The following is a 22,640-nucleotide window of genomic DNA, read 5'->3' as shown; positions in this document are numbered from 1 at the left end:
GAATTTCCAACCTGCCGCATTCCAGGATCTTGGGGCAGGTAACAAATACAGAGCACAATAAAACCATAAGAACATACTTGATTTTTTTTAAAAAAAAATCTTGCTGACGTTAAGCCCTCTTAAGTTTTATTGAATTCAGTAGAGAGAGTTGAATACATGTTTAACTCTCCCATTGAAGTCAATTTTTTAAAAATGCTTCAGGCGATTTTTTGGCCACATTATATTCATCATATCTTGTCTTCAGGTGAGAAGATTGCTTTTTCTAACTGCATATTTTCATTCATTCATTCATTTATTCATTCAATTTTTATACTGTCCTTCTAAAAATGGTTCAGGGTGGTTTACACAGAGAAATAATAAATAAGATGGCTCCCTGTCCCCAAAGGGCTCACAATCTAAAAAGAAACATAAGACAGACACCAGCAACAGTCACTGGAGCTACTGTGCTGGGGTGGATAGGGCCAGTTACTCTCCCCCTGCTAAATAAAGAGAATCACCATGTTAAAAGGTGCCTCTTTGCCAAGTTAGCAGGGGAAGTTAGCGTAGGATGTCTTTCCAATATTGAGGTTTTAATGGGTTGTCATTTCTACTTGATGCCTGTCTTATATGTAAGTCTCACAAGGGTTTCAAAGGGTTTCAACCTGCATTAATTTAAACGTTTGAGAGACCCTGTGTGACACCCCTCCCCTTTAACCAGATTATGAACCAGTAATTCTTGTAAACTGTGGTTCATATGCAGTCACTGGACAGGTAGTAATGAGTGATTAGCAAAGATAGGGTAGGATATTGAGTTTTGTGTATGTTAACTGGGATGCTTTCAAACCATGGGAGAACACGGTAGAAACCCACATGTGCAAAACAGCTCTTATCTTTTAGGGGCAGGGGGAGGACCCATAGCCATGATACTGAAGAAACTCATTCTTGGGTAGTTATAACAGTTTAGGTAGTTAAAACTGCCTAATTGCATGTAGGAGCCACTTCATGCATGCATAGCTTCTCAAATGGTCTTGACCCCCATGCAATTCAGTGTAGCAACAGCAACTAAGCCACAATGACTTTGTGAGATTTGGGGCTCCATCTATTTATTCTGAGTGCTTTCTTAAAATTCTGCTGTAGTGTTGCTCCTGTTTCCTAGGTGTGGCATGTATTGAAGCTTTCACATGGGACTAAAACAAAGGTTTAAAACCTTTAAAAACAAGTGTATCCCTTCTATCTCAAAGCCTCAGCTCAGGTACCCCATATAAGCAGCCAAGAGTTGTGACCCCCCATCCCAGCCCCAGAAGTAAATTTTGCCAAAGTTGGTGGGAATAAAATACAAGCTAAGTGAATCTGCCCTGGAATTGGGCCAAATAAGCAAACAATCAAAACCCCAATAATTTGACATAAGATGTTTGAAAATAGGTGGGAAGTGTATAAATTGCAAGTTTAATTTGGATAGGGTTTATTTCGGGGAGGAGCTGGCTCAAGAGAGTGCGGAGGATAAGTTAATATTGGGTCCCCTGAAGGAACAAATTAATTCACTCACCAAGGTAATATTTTAATACTTCAGACCCTTTTGAGAAGGGAAAGTATCTTGTGGCCTCGGGCACTATGTGCAGGCATGTGCATGCGTGCAATGTGTGGCATGTAAGAAGTAGATGGCAGCGGCAAACACAGCACAACACACCCTTTCTCATTCTCAATTATTCTGTCTGCTGTAAGAAATAATGACTTGATTCATCCCTAAGTAGTTTGCTTGGTTGAGAATGTGGTAGGAGAATGGCTGTCTGCTGAGTAGGTGAGAGGTCCTCATAATCATAATCTGCCTTTGAAGGCTTTTAAACCACTTTTTATGTTGCCATTTCTTCAGTAGCACCACAAGGATGCAGTGCCTTGCGCTCCTCCATTCTGTACAGGTGAAACTCGAAAAAATTAGAATATTGTGCAAAAGTTCATTAATTTCAGTAATGCAAATTAAAAGGTGAAACTGATATATGAGATAGACGCATTACATGCAAAGCGAGATAAGTCAAGCCTTAATTTGTTATAATTTTGGTGATCATGGTGTACAGCTCATGAGAATCCCAAATCCACAATCCCAGAAAATTAGAATATTACATGAAACCAATAAAACAAGGATTGTAAATAGAACAATATCGGACCTCTGAAAAGTATAAGCATGCATATGTATTCAGTACTTGGTTTGGGCCCCTTTTGCAGCAATTCCTGCCTCAATGCGGCGTGGCATGGATGCTATCAGCCTGTGGCACTGCTGAGGTGTTATGGAAGACCAGGATGCTTCAATAGCGGCCTTCAGCTCTTCTGCATTGTTTGGTCTCATGTCTCTCATCCTTCTCTTGGCAATGCCCCATAGATTCTCTTTGGGGTCAGGTCAGGCGAGTTTGCTGGCCAATCAAGCACAGTAATCCCATGGTCATTGAATCAGGTTTTGGTACTTTTGGCAGTGTGGGCAGGTGCCAAGTCTTGCTGGAAAATGAAGTCAGCATCCCCATACAGCTCGTCTGCGGAAGGAAGCATGAAGTGCTCCAAAATCTCCTGATAGACGGCTGCGTTGACCCTGGACTTAATGAAGCACAGTGGACCAACACCAGCAGATGACATGGCTCCCCAAATCAACACAGACTGTGGAAACTTCACACTGGACTTCAAGCATCTTGCATTGTGTGCCTCTCCATTCTTCCTCCAGACTCTGGGTCCTTGGTTTCCAAATGAGATGCAAAAGTTGCTCTCATCAGAAAAGAGGACTTTGGACCACTGAGCAACAGACCAGTTCTTTTTTTCTTGAGCCCAGGTAAGACGCTTCTGACGTTGTTTGTTGTTCAGGAGCGGCTTGACAAGAGGAATACGACATTTGAAGCCCATGTCCAGGATCCATCTGTGTGTGGTGGCTCTTGATGCACTAACTCCAGCCTCAGTCCACTCCTTGTGAAAGTCCCCAACACTTTTGAATGGCCTTTTCCTGACAATCCTCTCCAGGCTGCGGTCATCCCTGCTGCTTGTGCACCTTTTTCTTCCACACTTTTCCCTTCCACATAACTTTCTATTAATGTGCTTTGATACAGCACTTTGGGAACATCCAACTTCTTTTGCAATTACCTTTTGAGTCTTTCCCTCCTTATAGAGGGTTTCAATGATGGTTTTCTGCACAACTGTCAAGTCAGCAGTCTTTTCCATGATTATGATTCCTAATGAACCAGACTGAGAGACCATTGAAAGGCTCAGGAACCCTTTGCAGGTGTTATGGATTGATTAGCTGATTGGAGTGGGACACCTGGAGCCTAGACTGTTGAACCTTTTCACAATATTCTAATTTTCTGAGATTGTGGATTTGGGGTTCTCATGAGCTGTACGCCATGATCATCACAATTATAACAAATTAAGGCTTGACTTATCTCGCTTTGCATGTAATGCGTCTGTCTCATATATCAGTTTCACCTTTTAATTTGCATTACTGAAATTAATGGACTTTTGCACGATATTCTAATTTTCCGAGTTTCACCTGTATATGTGGAAATTCTCTGTTGACACATTTAACTGCCTGTTGCTTGGGTCTTTCTGTGCTTTGTCAGATGAAGACCGCGGTGTCTCATGTTGCCTTGCAGTAACTTTTGCCAGTTCTTTCATTTGCTTTTCCAAGAAACAAGTTGTGATACTAGGTTGGGGTTTGCAAAATTTGGCCATTGTGGCTGGGGATAATGGGAGTTGTAGTCCAACAACATCTGAGGACCCAAGTTTGAGAACCCCTGGCCTTGGTCTTTATTTTAATATTTGATAGATCCTTTCTTTTGCTGTGGGCAGAGATCTCCAAACTTTCTGACAATGGCAGTAACATAGTGATTCCATTCAGACATTTGTTTAAATGGGAGCAGATGAGAATCAAATTGACAAATGAGGCTCTTTACTTTTCTAAAACTCTCTCTGGGCTTTTTTGCTATACATCACACTTTTATCATTCCAATCAAAAGTTGCTATGTACCTATTACTATCAACCTTTTGGGCAGGGCGGGGCGGGGGGGGATGTTATCCTCCTGTATCTACTGCTTCTGCTTCGTTCTGTACCTACTGATTCCAGCAATCTTGAATATAGAATATAGAATGTATACAATACACAACTTTACAGAACAGTTGAATCCTATAATTTGTCAGAAGTGAACACAAGCTTACTAGAGCTGTAGTTATGGACATGCAAGCCTTCAAGTGTGACACAAGGAGGCCAATAAAACTGAGGCCAAGATTTATATGATAAGGAGGTCTGAGCCAGTCTTTTTATTAGGTAAAGGATATAACCAAATAGTTGCAGCAACTGAACACAAAGCAGCTAAGGCTTATGAATGTTGCCATACATACACACTGGGCCATTTCTCCTTCTGACAGGATTATTAAATCAGTGCAGGATGCAAGGCAGGAGATTCCATATTTGGCTTTCAGGAAAGCCTGAACTTACTTTGGAGTTCATGTTGCCTGAGCAACAAACATACAGAATATGAAAAACTGCTTGGAAGATGGTCTATGGCGGGGGGTGGGTGGTGGTGGATATTTTATGGAAGCAACTCGATTTTGAAAAGACCATGATTTGGTGTGCCTGAAATACTGGTGCTGTGAAAAAGTATCTTTAATCTGTCTTCATATTCGGGGATATAGTGTAGTGCTGGTGGAGAACTGGGTGGCAGGGTACAAATCTCCACAGTCATAAAGCACACTTGGTGGTCTTTGGCAGGTTATGGTTTGCCTAAACTCCTTGTAGGTTTTCTGTGAGCACAAGTGAGGAAGAGAGCTGGTGTGCCATAGTGGCTAAGAGCTCAGGTTTTTAACTTGGAGGTACTCAATTCAAATCTCAGCCTAGCCATATACTTGCTGACTGAATTTTTTTTTTTTTTTGAGGGGTGGGTGGGTAGGTGAGCCATATAATACCTTTCTCACCCTCTCAAAAAATATTGAATATTTTGGCATCACTTGAGCTTGGGGCCAAGTGTTGGTACCCAAGTTTGCTTATTTTCCACTTTGCTCCCATTTCTTTCCCTTCTTCTGTATCATGTCTCTTAAATTGTAGGCCATTATTTAAAAATGGTTAATTGTTTTGAGTGCTTTGATGGAATGGCACTATATGGATGTAGTAATGAACTTTTTAAAAAAGCAAAAGAGCCTGACTGTGGCTTGACAGGCTCATAGAGATCCTGTATGTGAAGAGCTTTTCAGCACTTACAAACATATTGTGTATTCATATACATCCATATACAATAGTGCTTTTCCTAAGCATTTAATTATAATATATTGCGTATTCAGCTGTATACTGAAAAGTGGTACAAAAACACAGTTAGATAGTTAGGGCTGGGAATCCCCTACATTCAAAGTGAACACAAAATATGGTCTTGAATATAGAATGGTGAGAAGGTGTGCTTTGCTTTTTAAATTGCCATTCTGGAAGCCTACAGCATGGTAGCATGGTGTAGTGGTTAGAGCGCTGGACTAGGACTGGGGAGATCCGAGTTACATAAGAACATAAGAACAGCCCTGCTGGATCAGGCCCAAGGCCCATCTAGTCTAGCATCCTGTTTCGCACAGTGGCCCACCAGATGCCAATTGGGAGCCTACAGTCAGGAGTTGAGGGCATGCCCTCTCACCAGCCATTACTCCCCTGCAATTGGTACTCCGAGGCACCCTGCCCTTGAGACAGGAGGTGGCCTACAGCCCTCCGACTAGTAGCCATTGATAGACCTCTGCTCCATGAAGTCATCCAAACCCCTCTTAAAGCCATCCAGGTTGTTGGCTGTCACCACATCCTGTGGCAGAGAGTTCCACAAGTAGATCACGCGTTGTGTGAAAAAGTACTTCCGTTTGTTGGTCCTAGACCTTCTGGCAATCAATTTCATGGAGTGACCCCTGGTTCTAGTGTTGTGTGAGAGGGAAAAGAATCTCTCTCTCTCCACTTTCTCCACACCATGCATGATTTTATAGACCTCTATCATGTCTCCCCGCAGTCATCTTTTTTCTAAACTAAAAAGCCCCAGGTGTTGTAGTCTTGCCTCATAGGAAAGGTGCTCTAGTCCCCTGATCATCTTGGTAGCCCTTTTCTGTACCTTCTCCAGTTCAACAATGTCCTTTTTAAGATGTGGTGACCAGAACTGTACACAGTACTCCAAGTGTGGTTGCACCATAGTTTTGTATAAGGGCATTAAAATGTTAGCCGTTTTATTTTCGATCCCCTTCCTAATGATCCCTAGCATGGAATTTGCCTTTTTCACAGCTGCTGCACATTGAGTCGACACTTTCAACGAGCTGTCAACCACAACCCCAAGATCCCTCTCCTGGTCTGTCACCGACATCTCGGATCCCATCAGCATATACTTGAAGTTGGGGTTTTTCGTCCCAATGTGCATCACTCTACACTTGCTAACATTGAACTGCATTTGCCATTTTGTCGCCCACTCCCCCAGGTTGGAGAGATCCTTTTGGAGCTGCTCACAATCCTTTTGAGATTTCACTACCCGGAAGAGTTTGGTATCATCTGCAAATTTGGCCACGTCACTGCTTACCCCTGCTTCTAGATCATTTATGAATACATTAAAAAGCACCGGTCCCAGTACAGATCCCTGGGGGACCCCACTTCTTACTTCCCTCCATTGTGAAAACTCTCCATTTATACCTACCCTCTGTTTCCTGTCTTTCAACCAGTTAGCAATCCACACATGTACTTGTCCCTTTATCCCATGACAGCTAAGTTTCCTCAGGAGCCTTTGATGAGGAACTTTGTCAAAAGCTTTTTGGAAGTCCAGGTATACTATGTCAACTGGATCACCTTGATCCACACACTTGTTGACACTCTCAAAGAAGTCCAAAAGGTTGGTGAGGCAAGATTTACCTTTGCGGAAGCCATGCTGGCTCACTCCAAGCAGGGCCTGTTCTTCTAGGTGCTTTACAGTTCCAATCCCCATTCAGCCATGATACTTGCTGGGTGACTCTGGGCCAGTCACTTCTCTCTTAGCCTAACCTACTTCACAGGGTTGTTGTGAGGAGAAACTCAAGTATGTAGTACACTGCTCTGTAGTGTAGTGTATGTAGTGTATGTAGTACACTGCTCTGGGCTCCTTGGAGGAAGAGCGGGATATAAATGTAAAAATAATAATAAAAAATTCAGTGAGCAGCGAGGGCCCCCACCCCCGTTTCGGTATCTTTGGGCTGGGGGGGGAGTGAGTGTGGCCTGGTTAGGATTGTTTTCATCGTTTTGAGTCTGTCTGGAGATGGGGAGACAGAGGGGGCATGTCCACTGGTCTCGGGGCGACTATTCCAGTGGTGATGGGGAATAGAAGAAGTTACGTTGGCAGGTCAGCAGGCCATTACAGGGGAATGGAAATCAGAAACTTAATAGCTGTTTCCCCTTCCGGCTGCCCTGTCAGCTCTTTGACCTTGGAGAGCATTGCCAACTACCCACAGAGCCTTGCCTTGCTCCTCTTTAATGCCAGTTCAGTCCAAAATAAATCTGAAGTAATCCATGATTTGATCATGGATGAAGGGGCTGGCCTGGTGTGTATTAGAGACTTGGTTGGGGGAAGCTGGCGGCCCAGTTTGGGCCCAGCTTCTCCCTCCAGGATACTCTGTTGAGGAGCAGGCAAGGGAATGTGGGCGGGGAGGTGGAGTGGCTTTGGTCTTTTAGTATAATATCTCCCTTACCAGAATCCCTGTTGGAAAGTTTGATCATATTGAGTGTGTGTACTTACACTTGGGGACCAGAGATACAGGTGAAACTCGGAAAATTAGAATATCGTGCAAAAGTCCATTAATTTCAGTAATGCAAATTAAAAGGTCAAACTGATATATGAGACAGACGCATTACAAGCAAAGCGAGATAAGTCAAGCCTTAATTTGTTATAATTGTGATGATCATGGCGTACAGCTCATGAAAACCCCAAATCCACAATCTCAGAAAATTCGAATATTACATGGAACCAAGAAGACAAGGATTGAAGAATAGAACAATATTGGACCTCTGAAAAGTATAAGCATGCATATGTATTCAGTACTTGGTTTGGGCCCCTTTTGCAGCAATTCCTGCCTCAATGTGGCGTGGCATGGATGCTATCAGCCTGTGGCACTGATGAGGTATTATGGAAGACCAGGATGCTTCATTAGCGGCCTTCAGCTCTTCTGCATTGTTTGGTCTCATGTCTCTCATCCTTCTCTTGGCAATGCCCCATAGATTCTCTATGGGGTCAGGTTAGGCGAGCTTGCTGGCCAATCAAGCACAGTACACTGTATACTTTTCAGAGGTCCGATATTGTTCTATTCTTCAATCCTTGTCTTCTTGGTTCCATGTAATATTCTAATTTTTGGGATTGTGGATTTGGGGTTTTCATGAGCTGTACGCCATGATCATCACAATTATAACAAATTAAGGCTTGACTTATCTCGCTTTGCATGTAATGCGTCTGTCTCATATATCAGTTTCACCTTTTAATTTGCATTACTGAAATTAATGGACTTTTGCACGATATTTTTGCACGATATTTTGCACGATATTCTAATTTTCTGAGTTTCACCTGTAGATGGGAACTTCTGTTGGTGTACCGATCACCCTGCTGCCCAACAGAGTACCTAAGTGAGCTTGAGGACCTGGTCTCGGATTTGGTGTTGGAGTGCCCCAGGAGGAGGTGAGCGGATGGCAGGCGGACAAAGCGCCGCCACCCGGGAGGAGGAGATGGGAGGCAGCGGCGGGATGGCCTGGCCCTGGCCCGCCCACTGGGTTGAGGCAGTGGCGGGCCCTGGTCCGGCCGCATGGAGGAAGCGGTGGCGGGCCAGCCTAGCCTGGCCGGTGGCAGCAGGGCGGCCTGGCCCGGGGGGGGCAGCGGTGGGGGGGTGCAGCCGGTTGGCCACCCAGAAAGCCGTGCATGCCGGCATGGGTGGGGATGGCTGGGCTCAACTAGAGGTGCAGATGCTCTGCGCCTGGGCCCACTAGTGTTTGTTTGAATCCATGTATCCTACATACGCACATCTGTGTACCAAAGTGTATTTTGAAAATAGTTATTCAAAGCCAAATTTGCAAGTGTGAGTAACATATATGCATCCCAGTCCATACAGTTCCATGTTACGTTAGAGTCCCCCAGAGGAGCAAACATGTTCAACAAGAACTTCTGAAAAATAAAAGGAACCCTGAAGTTTATCTTTACTGAGCAGACTCACAATGCACAAACCATGTATTTGGTATTGGAGACACCAGTGTGTGTGTGTGTGTGTGTGTGTGTGTGTGTGTGTGTGTGTACACACACGTAACGTGTGTTACGTGGCAGAGGCTCAGATCTCTTGCAGTTAGCAGGCAAGGAGGGTTGATGAAGGAAAGGGATGTAGAGAGAGAAAGTACAGCAGCATTATACCTTTCCTCTAAATCTGCTGCCTTGTGAGCAAAGCCAAGGGAATGGATCACGTCTGAAAGAGCTAATATCCTTGTCGGTGAGGGTATTGCCAAGGTAGCAGGTTAGGAAAAAGACAGATCCAAAACCGCGTCCTTCACTGTCAACTGATGTAGCCTGCCTTATAGGCGAGGCTTGTGAAGATCTGGTGCAGAAATAGAAGACTACAGAAGGAAAGCGCATAGTTCTGGGACAACAGAGCAAGGTCAGGAATAGAACTGGGTCTCCTGACTAGTACACAATGAGTCAAAATGATTATTCTTCCGGCAGAGCATCCTTTCTTACAGCAGCCAGTTATGGAAAGTTCTGCTGAACAGTTGAAATGTTCAGTAGAATACAAGAACCTCCCTGCTGAAATGGACCGGAGACCCATCTAGTCCCATCTTTAGCAGTGGCCGGCTTGATTCCTTTGCAGAGTTCACAAGCTTCTCAGTGGTGGCACCACTGTTAGAGAATAGCCACTCTAGAGAAACAAAAAATTACGCTTCTTTGCTGAATTTCAGACATGCTATTAAAAGGTTCTGTTTTTCCTCAGACATTTTAATTCGGCTTGTCTCCAGTTTTGTTTAACTCTGGAGCATTACAACACACCTTGGGGTATGTTTTGGTGTTAATTTTTTATGAGTTGCCTTTGCTGTGGTTATTTTGTTTCTGCACTTTTAAATGTCCCCCCGTAGTAAATTGCCTTGGATATCTGGTGTAGAAAGGTGATACATGACGATTTAAATAAGCAGGCCTTGAAGACAATACCCTCCCCTTTTTGTCCCAAGCATCTAGTACTTGGAGGCACACTGCCACTGAATCTGGAGGTTCCATTTATTTGTCATGGTGCATGTGTGCGTGCGTGTGCGCGCATGTGTGTATTGACAACTCAGCTAGTGACTGTTGCCACATCTTGCGGCAGTGAATACTGTCAGTTCTGCATGGTGTGCTAAAAAGTGCGAGTCCCAGTTGTTCATATCTACTTCTGCACATTAATTCCTTGACTGTTGTATTTATTGTACTGCTCTGAGGAGTCTCTGGGATGCCAAGTGTTAAAACTGAAATTACTGATTGTGTGCTCAGGATCTGTTGAGCAACCCGCCCTGCAACACAAGACAAACCTCTCACTTCTCCATTTTAAAATGCTATTGATCAGGGGAAGAATATGGCAAGAGAAGAAAATACATGGAAATGTTTGAGAGCTGGGCATTTACAGGGAGGTGTAGGGGTGTGTATGTGCTCTCTCTTTCAATGCAGTTTCCCACATGGGATCTCTCAAGCCAGTTTTGGAACTTTAATCGGAAGATCTGTGTCCTGCTTTTCCCTCAAGGAGTATCTAAAGCAGCTAACAATAATTCATTAAAAGCAACACAACAAAATAGAATCAAATACTACAGCAGCCAGCCAATAAAAATGTATAAAACAGATTAGAGATAGCCCAGCAGCAAAAACTTGTTGGAGGCTTCAAAGCTTGTTGGAAAAAGCAAGTCTTCAGTGTGTGCCAAACTGCCAACTGGGAGGGAGCCAATCTCCTCTAATGGAGAAGAGGACCACAGTAGAGAAAGCCCTCCGGTGTCTTGCCACCAAACAAGCCTCAGAAGGTAAAGGGACATGCAAGAGCCTCACCAGAAGATCTCGAGGTGCAGACAGATTTCACAGGAGGGGCAGGGTGGTCATTTAGGTAAGTTAGTGCTCACCCTATCTTTTTATATAGAGTGTATGTGTGCACGCGCACATGCTCTCACTCAGCCTAAATGGGAGGATGAATACTTTACTGATCAACTCTCTTCTAGCTGCTGCGAAACATTCTTTGTGAAATCTGTCTTCCTCAAGTTTTAGTCTCTTCTCTGGTTTCTTCTTCTTTGGGAACCTTAATTTATTCCTCATTGTATGGAACTGTATCCTTCCTTAGTGGGGGTAGATGGCTCCAGAACTGGAATAGTGTCATTGATAGCATGTTGGACTTGAACTTTTGATTCTTGGATTGAAGTCTCAGCTCAGTCATGAAGTTTGGTGATCATATTATCTCTGTCTTCCCTTGCAGGGTGGTTTTGGGGATAAAAGCAGGCTAGCCCTATATGTACTGCCTGGGTCTTGGAGGCAGGGCATGATGCAAAATATGTGATAAATTGAACAGAATACATATAGTAATGCCATGGTAAAGGATGCATTGCAGTCGCAAAACGATGCTATTCTGAATCTCAGATACTTTAACTTAAGCCCTAGTATTGGCCAGTATGAAGAGGCATCTTGTGTCCTATCAAATGCATCCTTCTGCAGCTTAGAATTTTGTTACAGCAATTTGGGCAATTTCTTTTCTTTGCAGGCTTGCCTCTCTTCTCTTTGTCTTACCAGTAGCTAATTGCTGTAACGATCTTGGCATGTTATCACTGATTCTAAGAGCCTTTGCAGTAGACACCAGATTAGTTTTACCACTTAAGACTTTTGGCCTGGTTATGTTCAGGGATTAGACGATTAGCTTTGAAGCAGATGGCGGCTGTTCATTAAATGCAGCTTCTCTCATGGGGTTTATGAGCTTCCCTGCCTGGCTTGAGCCATCATGATTAACTTTGTGATCTGGAAGGGATTGCTTCTCTTCATTTTGTGCCACAAGATAGCTTTAGTTCTCAGGCTCCCTCTAAGGTGTGCTTTTGCGCGTGCTCACAAGTTTTTGGATGTCTGCTCAGTTCATTTTAGATCCCGCTCAGGTTGAATCAAGAAGGCCCCACTCTGAATGCACATGGTGTGCCCACACTGCCTTGATACTGCCACCCAGAACAAAACTAATTTCTGCACAGAGATGAAAAAAATTAGAGGGTCCACTGTTCCCAGGCAGGTGTCAGCTCTCTAAGGAGGAGTTGTAGAGGGAGAGAGATTCTCCCCTTTGCCAATACAGGAGGATAACATCACCTATTGACTAAAAAGTGTCTGGGATCCCCTGCTTGAGCTGATTGGTTAAGGGCCATTGGGGCATCTCTTATTTTTAATGTGCTGCTTTTTTTATATAAAAAGAAGAAGAAAAGCAAAGCCTGTTCCTTAGGGGAATCAAAAGACCAATACATCTTTGGGGGGATTTTTTTAAAAAACGCGACCAATTTCAGAGGCTCTAGGTGGCTGATATGTAGTATTTTTATTTATTTTTATGTTTATAACTGGCTCTTCCAAGGAGCCCAGAGTGGTGTACATGATTATGTTTATCCTCACAACAACCCTGTGAGGTAGGTTAGGCTACGAGATACCATAAGTGACTGACCCAGAGTCACCCAGTAAGTTTCATGGTTGAATGGAGATTTGAACTCATGTCTCCCCGGTCCTAGTCTAATACTCTAATTGCTGCACCACACTGGCTCAGTTCAGTATGCCACACACACTGAACGGATGGAACTCTTTGTCACATGATATAATGGCTACAGGTATCAGTGAACTTTAAGGATGCAACCTGTTCAGAGAAAAATAGGCCCTTTAATGTCTCTTAGGTGTAATAGCCCAGAGTGAAACCTTTGTGCTCAGAGGCATTATATTTGAGTAGCAAACAGAAGGGAACTGGTTATTGCCGTGATTCCCTGCAAGTGAGCATCGTCTACTTACCACTGTTGCGTGACAGAATGCAGGATTGGGTGGATCTGTTCTTCATTGCAATTCCTGGGAGCCAGTGATGGCTCCCAATGACCCTAAGTGTGACTCCCTGACTAATTGTGGAGCTGAATACTCAGTGCAGCCCCACACCCCATGGTACAAAGTGGAGGTGACTATTCCCACTGAGCAGTACTGTGCTTTTCCCAGTGCTGATGGAGCTCCTTTTAAAGGAAACAGAGCCCAATCACATCCCAGTGCCACTTTGGAAGGTCCACATGGACCACTCAGAAGTATAGTCTTTCCAGGACTTTCCTTATAGAGCTCAATGGGGAAGGCACCCCTTCCTAGTGTTCTGTTTCTCTTAAAGGGCCCCTGGCACTGAGAAAAGCATAGCACTTTGTGGGAAATGGTTCTGACATTTGAGAGCTGCTTGGTTTGGAGCTTTTTGCCAAAGTGGCTCCCATTTGAAAAACAGTCACAGATCTGTTAGTAGTGTTGTTGATCTATTCCCTACCACCAAATAGAGGCCTTAAAGCTTCCAAAAGATCCTCAGGCTTTGGTGAGTATTCAGGAGTAGAGAGATAGACTCTTCTACTATAACCAAGCCTAAATAGGTTTACTGTGTTCAGTTTCCCTCCCGTTCCTCCATTGTCTCCCCTGTATTAATCTTAGGTGGCTAACCATCAGGGCAGGATCTATCCTCCTGTACCTGTAAAATGCCACGCAAACTGGTGGCACTATATCAATAATAAGGAATTTACCAATGCATCTGTACGTTCACATGATGTAACTTGGTGCATGGATGATAAAATTAAGAGTGTTCCAGTCATTCTGAGAGATTATGATGGGACATAAGGGAGGAGGCAATCGTGTGTTTGTGTGTGTGTGTGTGTGTGTGTGTGTGTGTGTGTGTGTGTGTGTGTGTGTGAGAGAGAGAGAGAGAGAGAGAGAGAGAGAGAGTCTTTTTACATGGAAACTACTAGGATCTTAGATGGTACCTGGAAGGCAATAGGAATTCAGGGCAGTTGCTGAAACGCTGGTGTAACTCCCAAGGATTTTCTCTTTACAGGAATAATACAGGCTTTAAACTGCCCCTACCCCCAATGCAGGCTAATAGTGTGCACAGCAAGTTTCCCTCTGTGTTGCCTCCCTCCCCTCCAAGCCAGCTCATCACTTTGTACTCCCTTGGTAATGAGATGATGTGCAATGATCAGGGTATGAGCGATATTGCTGATGGCAGCCTGAATGGATGATGAACAAGCAGTTCCTCACATCCTGAGTTTTAAATGCCAGTTTCAATTTATACGCAGTGGACAGACTACTTTTTAACCCTTTTGCTGTCATGGTATATTTGAGATAATCATGACAAGCTGCTTGTATCAAGCCAACAGGATGTTGGTGCAAGAGGAAAATGCTGTGTCTTTTCTGTATCTCCCAAAATCTATCCTTAAAACTCCCCCAGTAGCTGTTCCTCTTAATCTGCCCACTACAGCACATTGAACTTTTATGAGTTCTTTTCCTGTATTGCAAACTATTGACCAGGCATTACTTCATCTGAAAAAACAATGTTGGGTTGATGATGTGGAGAGCCAGAAAGGCTAGGCAGTTTAAAAGCTAGGCTTAGTTCAAGACAACAACAATATTTATATACTGCTTTTCAACAAAAGTTTCCAAAGCAGTTTACATAGAGAAATAAAAAATAAATAAAATGGATCCCTGTCCCCAAAGGACTCACAATCTAAAAAGAAATGTAAGATAGGCACCAGATAGACACCAGCAACAGCCACTAGAGGGTTGCTGTGCTGGGGGTGGACAGGGCCAGTTGTTCTCCCCCTGATAAATAAAAAGAATCACCATGTTAAAAAGGATCCTCTTTTGCCCAGTTAGTAGGGAGTTTTGCCTAGTTAGCAGGGGGTTAGTTAGTGTAGTGTTTGTGATAAAATTTTGTGCCAGTGCAACACCAATTCTGTCTGAGAACCTGGAATCTGCAGCCGGTATAAATTACACAAATTGGATCCATCACACCATTCTGGTTTAAGGCTTGGAGACCACATAGCTTCCATGTAGCACCATTTATTTGAGAACTTATTTTTCTGTTTCCTTTTACTTCTGTTTCCTTTTACTTTTTACCTAATACCACTCGCCCCAGCATATGTTCCATCAACTGCTGCTGAGCATGAGGGGAGGAGCCCCAGCCTCCCTCTGCAGGTTGGAGCTGACTTTGGGCAGGGATCATCTCCATAGTTGCGCAGCACATGGAAGTAGAGCATAACTGTAAGGAAGATCCCTGCCCTGCGTATGTTTTTCATTAGATATATAAACACACAGTGAGGACTTTCAGGAGTCTATTAAATGTTGAGTGAATAGTCTCATGAAGACCATCAGTAAGAAATGTATGTGTCTTGAGTCTGGGGTCGGGACTGCTTCCAATCATTAGGTGCATGGATTTTCTGAAATGTGGGAGCATGTGGAAACACATCCTGGAGAAACATTGCACAGTCATGCATTCATGGATAATGCTAATTTAAAGTGAGAAGCCACAGCTGTGTGGCTTGATAGGTCTTTCCATTCTTGGATGTATATTGTGCATGATTCCTGGCTCAAACCTACATCCCTAGGCATCAACACTTTATCTGAAGCTATGGCATTCCTGTGAACCCTGATCCGAAGACCTTTTTGTCCTGCTTTGTAATTCAGCATTTCTGGATGCTGTGTCTGGTTTTGCTGAGATGTTCTGGGGGGCACTTCTGTCCCTCAAGGGGGAGAGAATGGAGAGTGTTCAAGTAGAATTTCAGTAACTGAATCAGGGCTGCAGTATGCTTTGCACAAAACAAACCAGAAAACTACCTCTCTCCAGGTAATGCAAATGTTGCACCAAGGAAACCAGGAAGTAGCAACCTTTTGAGGATTTTAACATTTTTTATCCTACTTTTAAAAAACTTATGAGATTACCAGGCAGGGTGTCTCCCCCTATCAACTTTGCAATGGCTGGACCAATATGAACCAAATTTGGTACAGTTGTAGGGACATCTCAGTGGTGTCATTTGTGATGATGCCAACCACCCCAATTGAGGATGGCAGATGTGTGAATGTTTAAGGCTGAAGTGGGCTAACTTGTGAGAGTTGTAATTATCAATTAAGATTATAGTGAAAAGAAAATAGGCAGTCTAGGTCTTACCAGAACAACTTGTTTATACAATTCTTATCCAATCAGTTGCCAAAGTACACTTGGCAGCTTGCAACAAAACACTGGATAAAAAGCAAATCTGCCCCAAACATCCAGTTTAGGAATGATGAAAAATTAAGCCTGTATTCTTTTCTTTGTTTCAGCTTAGTTTGTTGCTGATAATCATGACATCAGAAAAGCAGTTTGGAAGAGCAGTGTGGCCGCATGCCCTTGAGGGGTTTAGAACTGAGGTGACTCCTGAACCCTCTTGTGTACTTTGATACTTTGTTAGGCAGGGTCTGCCAGCTTGCCGTAGCTTCACCATGCATCCTTGACCGTGGGACTCCTTGCAAAATAAGATTAAAGTTCTGTGCCACAGCTTTATATCAGTGATTATATCAATTAATGCAAGTTGTTATAATTTCTTACTTTTAATAAACTGATATTGCAGATGTTGCATGGGAGGGGCAAGGGCCCTGAAGCGCCACCACAATAACTCAAAAACATATTCAGCTGCTTCTGAGACTTCAGTGGGCATTGCTCACATGTGTTCAAGTGTGGTTTTGCAGCCAGAAGGGCCATCAACTTGTTCTTATTGAAAAGAAGGGGTGGGGAAGAGCAAGGAAGCCAAACTCCCACACCACACTAGCACATCCTGTTCTCTTGCAGAATAGCAAAATATGCACAGCTCTGATCACAGAGGAGCAACTTTGTGGTCCCCATCACAATTTTAGGTGCTTTTCTACTTAGTAGTATGACCGGCTCACCTTGATGGTCCTTGACACAGAGGTTTTATAAGTGGGTAGATGTCATTTACAAGTACCTGATATAAAATGGACCTCCGGCAAATTTTACTCCTCCAAAGACAATGTTTGACTACAGCTGATACACATTCTAAATACTGGCTGATTGGCCCTTTGATTGGCCCCACACAAAGGAATGAAGCACATCCTATTGCTGTGAAAAGCAAGAGCCACTGCTTAAAAAACCTATGTAGTTGGCACTTTCATTTCTTGAAGGGCTTCATGACTTTGCTGTCCCATGTTGCCTGCCTCTTGATAAAGGAGATGATTGTTGTTTTGAATCAAGGGAAGATGGTCCTAAAAGGAAGCAATTAGGTGTGGTTTGCATCTCTCCCCCACCCAAGCCTCCTAGTTTTGTATCTCAAATTGCCCCTAGTACCAACTTTATTTTCTTTAATGCAGCATTTCTGCTTGCTTAACTCAAAAATATTTTTGTTCTGAGGAGACAAGAAATATCAATAAGCAAACAGCCCAGATTCTCCCTGGCAGGCTGTCATGTACTAGTTTAAAGTATGCTGTTAGTTCTGAACACTACGTGCAATTGGGATCTCTAGTGTTTTGATCTCCTTGGCAGACTGGAAGAAGAAGGGGAGTGGAACTAGATTGGGGGTGGCAGAGGCTGGATAGAACATGATGAAAAGGCAAGGCAGTCCTTTACCACTTAGTAGTCTGCCAAAATTACTCAATTCAGTTTGTTGTTGGGATGGTGGTGTATGACTTGAAACTACCATAGCAAGTTAGACAAGAAATCTACCACTTGCGGTGGCTAATGTCAGTAAATCCCCCCCCCCTTTTCCTGCAATGGTGGATTATGTATTTCCTGCAATGGTGAATTGCAGAAGCATTTTCCTAAACTTTTGATCAGATGAGAGAGCCAGAACTTGTGTGCACATATATACAGTGCTTCTGCTCAGCATACCATGTGAATGAGGCTAATGAACTTTAGGTAAGTATTTAAAATTAGTAATTTCCTTGCTGGATAAGTCAAAGGGGCTGCTGTCCTGTGTTTGGTTTTAAATGGAGATCAGCCACATGCCATGCCCCAATCTGTTTTCATCTGTACTTAAGTGACAAAACCCCCACTGCCGCTGCATGTGATCATATGTTCCTGTTTTGCTACTCTTTAAAACCACCAGCCCATAAAGTCTCTACTAACAATATCAACCCATTAGTTCTCTCTAATCTCCCTAAATGCTTGCCTGGAAGCAGATGATAAACTAAAACTGGATCCAAATAAGATGGGAGGTACTTATTGATCCTTGTGGTGGCTAGGCATCACTCACAACATTGGGCTCCGTGCCTGTGCAGCAGCCACCACAGAGGGATTTGAAAGCTCCACGAAGTGCTTGAAGCCCTGCCCTTCATGCGCGGAATGCACTGTCTCTTTGGGTGACGAGGACCTCTTCCCCTCAGTTTCTTTCCTTCCGCCATGTTGTGCGCTTTCCTCAGGATCTGCTTCACAACTTCTGTTTCTGGAATACAAAAATAGCATTTTTTTGGTCATTATCTTCTCGTTTATCCTGATTTTCAGACTGTTTTTTCTGCATTTGCCTCTGCCTATAGTTTTGGACTTGGTATTTTTGTGTTTTTCTGGCTCTGGCTGTGGCCTGTTTTTGACTGCACTCATGCCTTGTTTTGGATTTGGCTTTTTGTGCTCTATTGGCTTTGACCTCTGATTTCCCTGACCAGTCTCTGTCTCCCCCCCGCCCCCCAGTCTCAAGGCACTAATTTATCCTCTCATGGACTCGAAGAAAACGTTGCACCTTGTGCTGTGGAACTTTACCATTTTCCTCCTGCCACGAGCTCTGCCTACTGTGTCTTGGAGAGAACCATAAGGTATGATCCTGCAGAATCCTTCTGTCCTCTTCCAAACAAAGAGCCAGGAGCTCCACTTAAGAGCTGCGCTTTACAAATCAGCCCTTCAATGCCAACGGCATTGATATCGAATTTGGTGTCTGTGTTGAAACCTCCATCTGACACTGGGTAGACTTCCTTTAAGAAGCCTAAAGATCTTGCAAAGGAGCCTCACAGACATAAGAAGAGGAAGAGTGACAGCTCTGATTCCTCCTCTTCTAAACAGCTAAAGACATTCGAAACTACTGCAACCCCATAATCCAAAATGCTATTGAAGTCGAAGCTGACAACATCGGTGTCTTCAGCTCAGTTAGGGCGTCCAGCTTCAGCCAATAGGATATCCGTGACTTCCTCCTCTACTGCTTTTTTGAGGTTGCTGACAATTGAGCGCCTCTCCGGATGAGTGCAATCTTCATCAATGCCCTTGACAATAGTGCTGACTTCAGTCCAAGTAATACATCCCTCTTTCTTCGCCAGAACCCATGGAGGACACGTCACGTCACGCTTCAACATCGACCAGCCTTCATCCTTTGGCTTCAACATTGACGACAGCAGCTCCACTCCATCACTGATCTTGACTGTTCATCCCTCATTGTGCTTGATGACTTCGATGTTCTCTTTCATGCATCTTCAGTGTCGTCAGCATTTGGACTGAGCTTTCCCGTTGTCATTCAAATTCCTGACTTCAACGCCATATTGGACTCACTTTTTACTATATCTGGCTCAACATTTTAAAGGTTTTACCCTTCATGGACTAGACGTTGAAGATGACTTCAACCTTGGGAACCCGGGGGTACCTAAAGACCCTGTCTGCTTCTTCAGCAAGAATTATTCTGGCTGCTTCCCTGGCATGGGTCACTCACTTTCTTCTCCATCCAGGGTTACCCCAGTGGTTTTTCTCATGCCCATGTACCATCTTCATGGAGAGAACATCTGAATTTCTCTTTACCAACCCTTTCTCTTTATCAACGCAGGCTTGACTACTGGAGCTCACCAGGGGCTCTGGATTATGGCTATATGCGCAAGGTGGGGCATTGCCAGGATTCAATGCTAGGGCATTCTCCTCTTCCATATGATTTAAAGGAATTCCACCAATGGAAAATGAATAAGCTCTCTTCTGTTCTCAACAACAATGGCCAGCCTACTGATCCCTTCAAGTGCCCAGCTGACTCTGCACCATTAAATCAACCACCATCACATCCTGCTACCTGCTCCTCAGCCTCAGATTCCTACTCAACCTGACCAGCCTGTAGAGCCTTTGCTTCCACCAGATGTGCCTATCCTACCTGATCAGCCTGCTCCCGATGATGATGTATCTTCATCATCTGACTCTGATACTGACGTTACAGAGACCCCATCTGGAACCTCTCCGGATGACACCATCCCTGATTCCCCAAGTGAGGAGACAAAATCTTATCGGATCCAAATATTAGAAATGGCCAAGACTCTCTAGGCCTTGAATTGAAATATCTGGCTAAGACTGTAAGCGATCCAATCTGTGATTTCATGGCCTCTTTCTCAACAGTCACGTCTTTGGCCTTACTTATGCTGCCTGTTCTAGCCAATTCTGCAAAGGCTGCATGGAAGTCTCCTCATCTATGGCTTCCACCCCGCACATGCTTAAAAACTACTTCTGAGTATGGGAGGAAGACTGTCAGTTTTTGTTTAAACATCCCCCACCCAATTCCTTAGTGGTGGATTGTATCCTTTCCTCTAGGTCAGAAAAACGTCATTCTACCCCTGTTGACAAAGAAGGCAGAAAACTGGATAAAATTTACTCCTCTTTTTCACCATGTATGAAGGTCTCAAATTATATTATCTGCATGTCCAAGTTTAACTACTCCATCTGGGAGGGCTTCAAAGAGGACATGCAAGAGGTTCCTGCACGTTTTCAAAACTTGTTTTAAAGAATTTTTTTGCAAAATCCGCTGATGTTATACGTCAATCCATGAAGTACAGATAAACACTTGACTGAGACGGACTTGCACTATGGCAAGTGGGGTCTTCAAAGGCATGCCTGGTTGTGATAATCATCTTTGCAACAGGACATATGTGACAAAATAGAAGACTTGCCCTTCAGAGGAGGGCTATTTAGCAAGGAAACCAACAAAGTGATGGAAAGGATGAAGAAATACAAATTCCCTGCCCACATGTTTACTTCATCCTCTTCCTCACTCTGTTGCATTATAAACTACACAAACAATGCATGAACCCAGTTCTAAAAAGGTATGATGTAACTAGTAGTCTACACTTCAGTTCCATGTATCATTGAGTGAGTGAGTGAGTGCTGTCAAGTTGATAGATAGATTCTTTCCAGGATGATCTGTCTTCAACTTGGCCTTTTAGGTCTCTCAGCACTGTTGTGATGTTTATTTCCTGAATGAAATTATAAATAGAATCTAGAGGATTTTCCTCCTCCTCAGTCTGCTCTGAAATAGTTAGCCTTCTGTACTTGGGTGGGCAATGGACAAAGAATAAGTGGGTTTGCTCTTGTTGGTGGTGTTCATGTTTTCCTTTAAAATGTTGCTGGTGAATGTTTCATTGAATAAAACTAATATCTCTGTTCCTTTACAGGCAGCATCACTTGAAGACCTTTATGGGATCCAAATGTCTGCTGGATGGATGATGTGCCTACGATAATTAAGGTAAGGGAATAGATTTAATCTGATATTTCTTCTCAAATTAAAAAAAACTCAGGTTTTATAAGCATAATATAAATTGACACTTCTTCTGATGCTCATTTTGATTCCTGGAGGCAAATAAATGTTTGGTTCATGGCATTTTTTAATGTAGGTGTGGCTGCCTTGAACATAATTCTGCTCCTATATTTCTGCTAACCCACATGGATGGGGTAGGTGTATTCCCAGCTGCTTCCTTGAGCCAAAGCAATCTTTCTTGAGCATCTGTCCTTCTCAGGCACACAGTAGAATCTATTATATTAAACTACCTAACTGTAATATGGGCAATAGGCTAGAGAGTCCAAATTTGAAAAATCTATTCTAGACACACATGGCACAGTTGGAATATAATTGGATTCACTCAGGCTGCAAAGGCTCTGTTGGTTTCTGAACACAATGATCAGAGATTATTTTTCTTTGTTAAAATGTTTTTGTTAAAAGAAAAACCTATATAGTTAATATATCATTATGAATTGGATTTTAACTTCCAACTATGAATATGCTTGTTAGCAACAATATAAGGAGATGAGAGATAATGGACTGAACAGCTCCTTCTCTCTTGATGTCTAGGTAAAGCACAACTTAAGTCTGACAATGGTCATTCTGTTAACAGAGCATGGCAAAATATCCCCCAAATATTCTTAATTTGCCAGTTGAATTTAAGATGTTTTACCTCCCAATGGCTTTGCATGTATCTGTTTCAGTTAGCTTTGGTATTAAATGAAATGAGCAATTGTTATTTTGTTTCTTCATGTCATTGCAAAATTGCTGACAAAAATTCAATGTTTTACAATGAGCAGTGTGAACCTAAACTGGATCCATCTCTTGAGTGGTGAAGAATTTTAAGAATATGAATGAATATACACTTTTAGTAGAAAATACTTAAGTAGAATCTTCCTGATGAGCACATTGTGAAAACTGAGTATTCTGGCCACATTTAATTCACTTTGATTTTAATCAATTTGTATTAAATCAATTCATTTCAGGGTTGTGGTGGGGCAGGAATTAAAAGACTGGTTAGATATGGGCATGCTTTGAGTATGAGACACCTTGTTCGTGCTGGGAGAGCTTCTGTTAAAAAAAAAAGCACCATTGTTAACAGGACTCTAAACTGCTATGAAGTAAATATTGACTTGTACACACTCTGGTATTTTGAGTTCAGTATAACAGTTATTGTAGC

At 43.1% G+C, this 22,640-nt stretch overlaps 1 protein-coding gene across 4 annotated transcripts in view; it reads left to right on the top strand.

The window, feature by feature from the left end:
* Positions 1–22,640, top strand: part of PTPRA (protein tyrosine phosphatase receptor type A) — a 202,493-nt gene that overhangs the window by 92,724 nt on the left and 87,129 nt on the right. For all 4 annotated transcript variants that reach the window (XM_053251717.1, XM_053251719.1, XM_053251716.1 and 1 more), the window contains one exon: positions 21,357–21,427. In XM_053251717.1, coding sequence (XP_053107692.1) covers positions 21,401–21,427 — 27 coding nt within the window. In that variant the 5' untranslated portion in view covers positions 21,357–21,400. The remainder of the gene's footprint in view (positions 1–21,356; positions 21,428–22,640) is intronic.

Source organism: Hemicordylus capensis, chromosome 5, assembly GCF_027244095.1.
Source record: "Hemicordylus capensis ecotype Gifberg chromosome 5, rHemCap1.1.pri, whole genome shotgun sequence".
Lineage (NCBI taxonomy): Eukaryota > Metazoa > Chordata > Lepidosauria > Squamata > Cordylidae > Hemicordylus > Hemicordylus capensis.
This window is presented reverse-complemented; position numbering and strand designations above follow the sequence as displayed.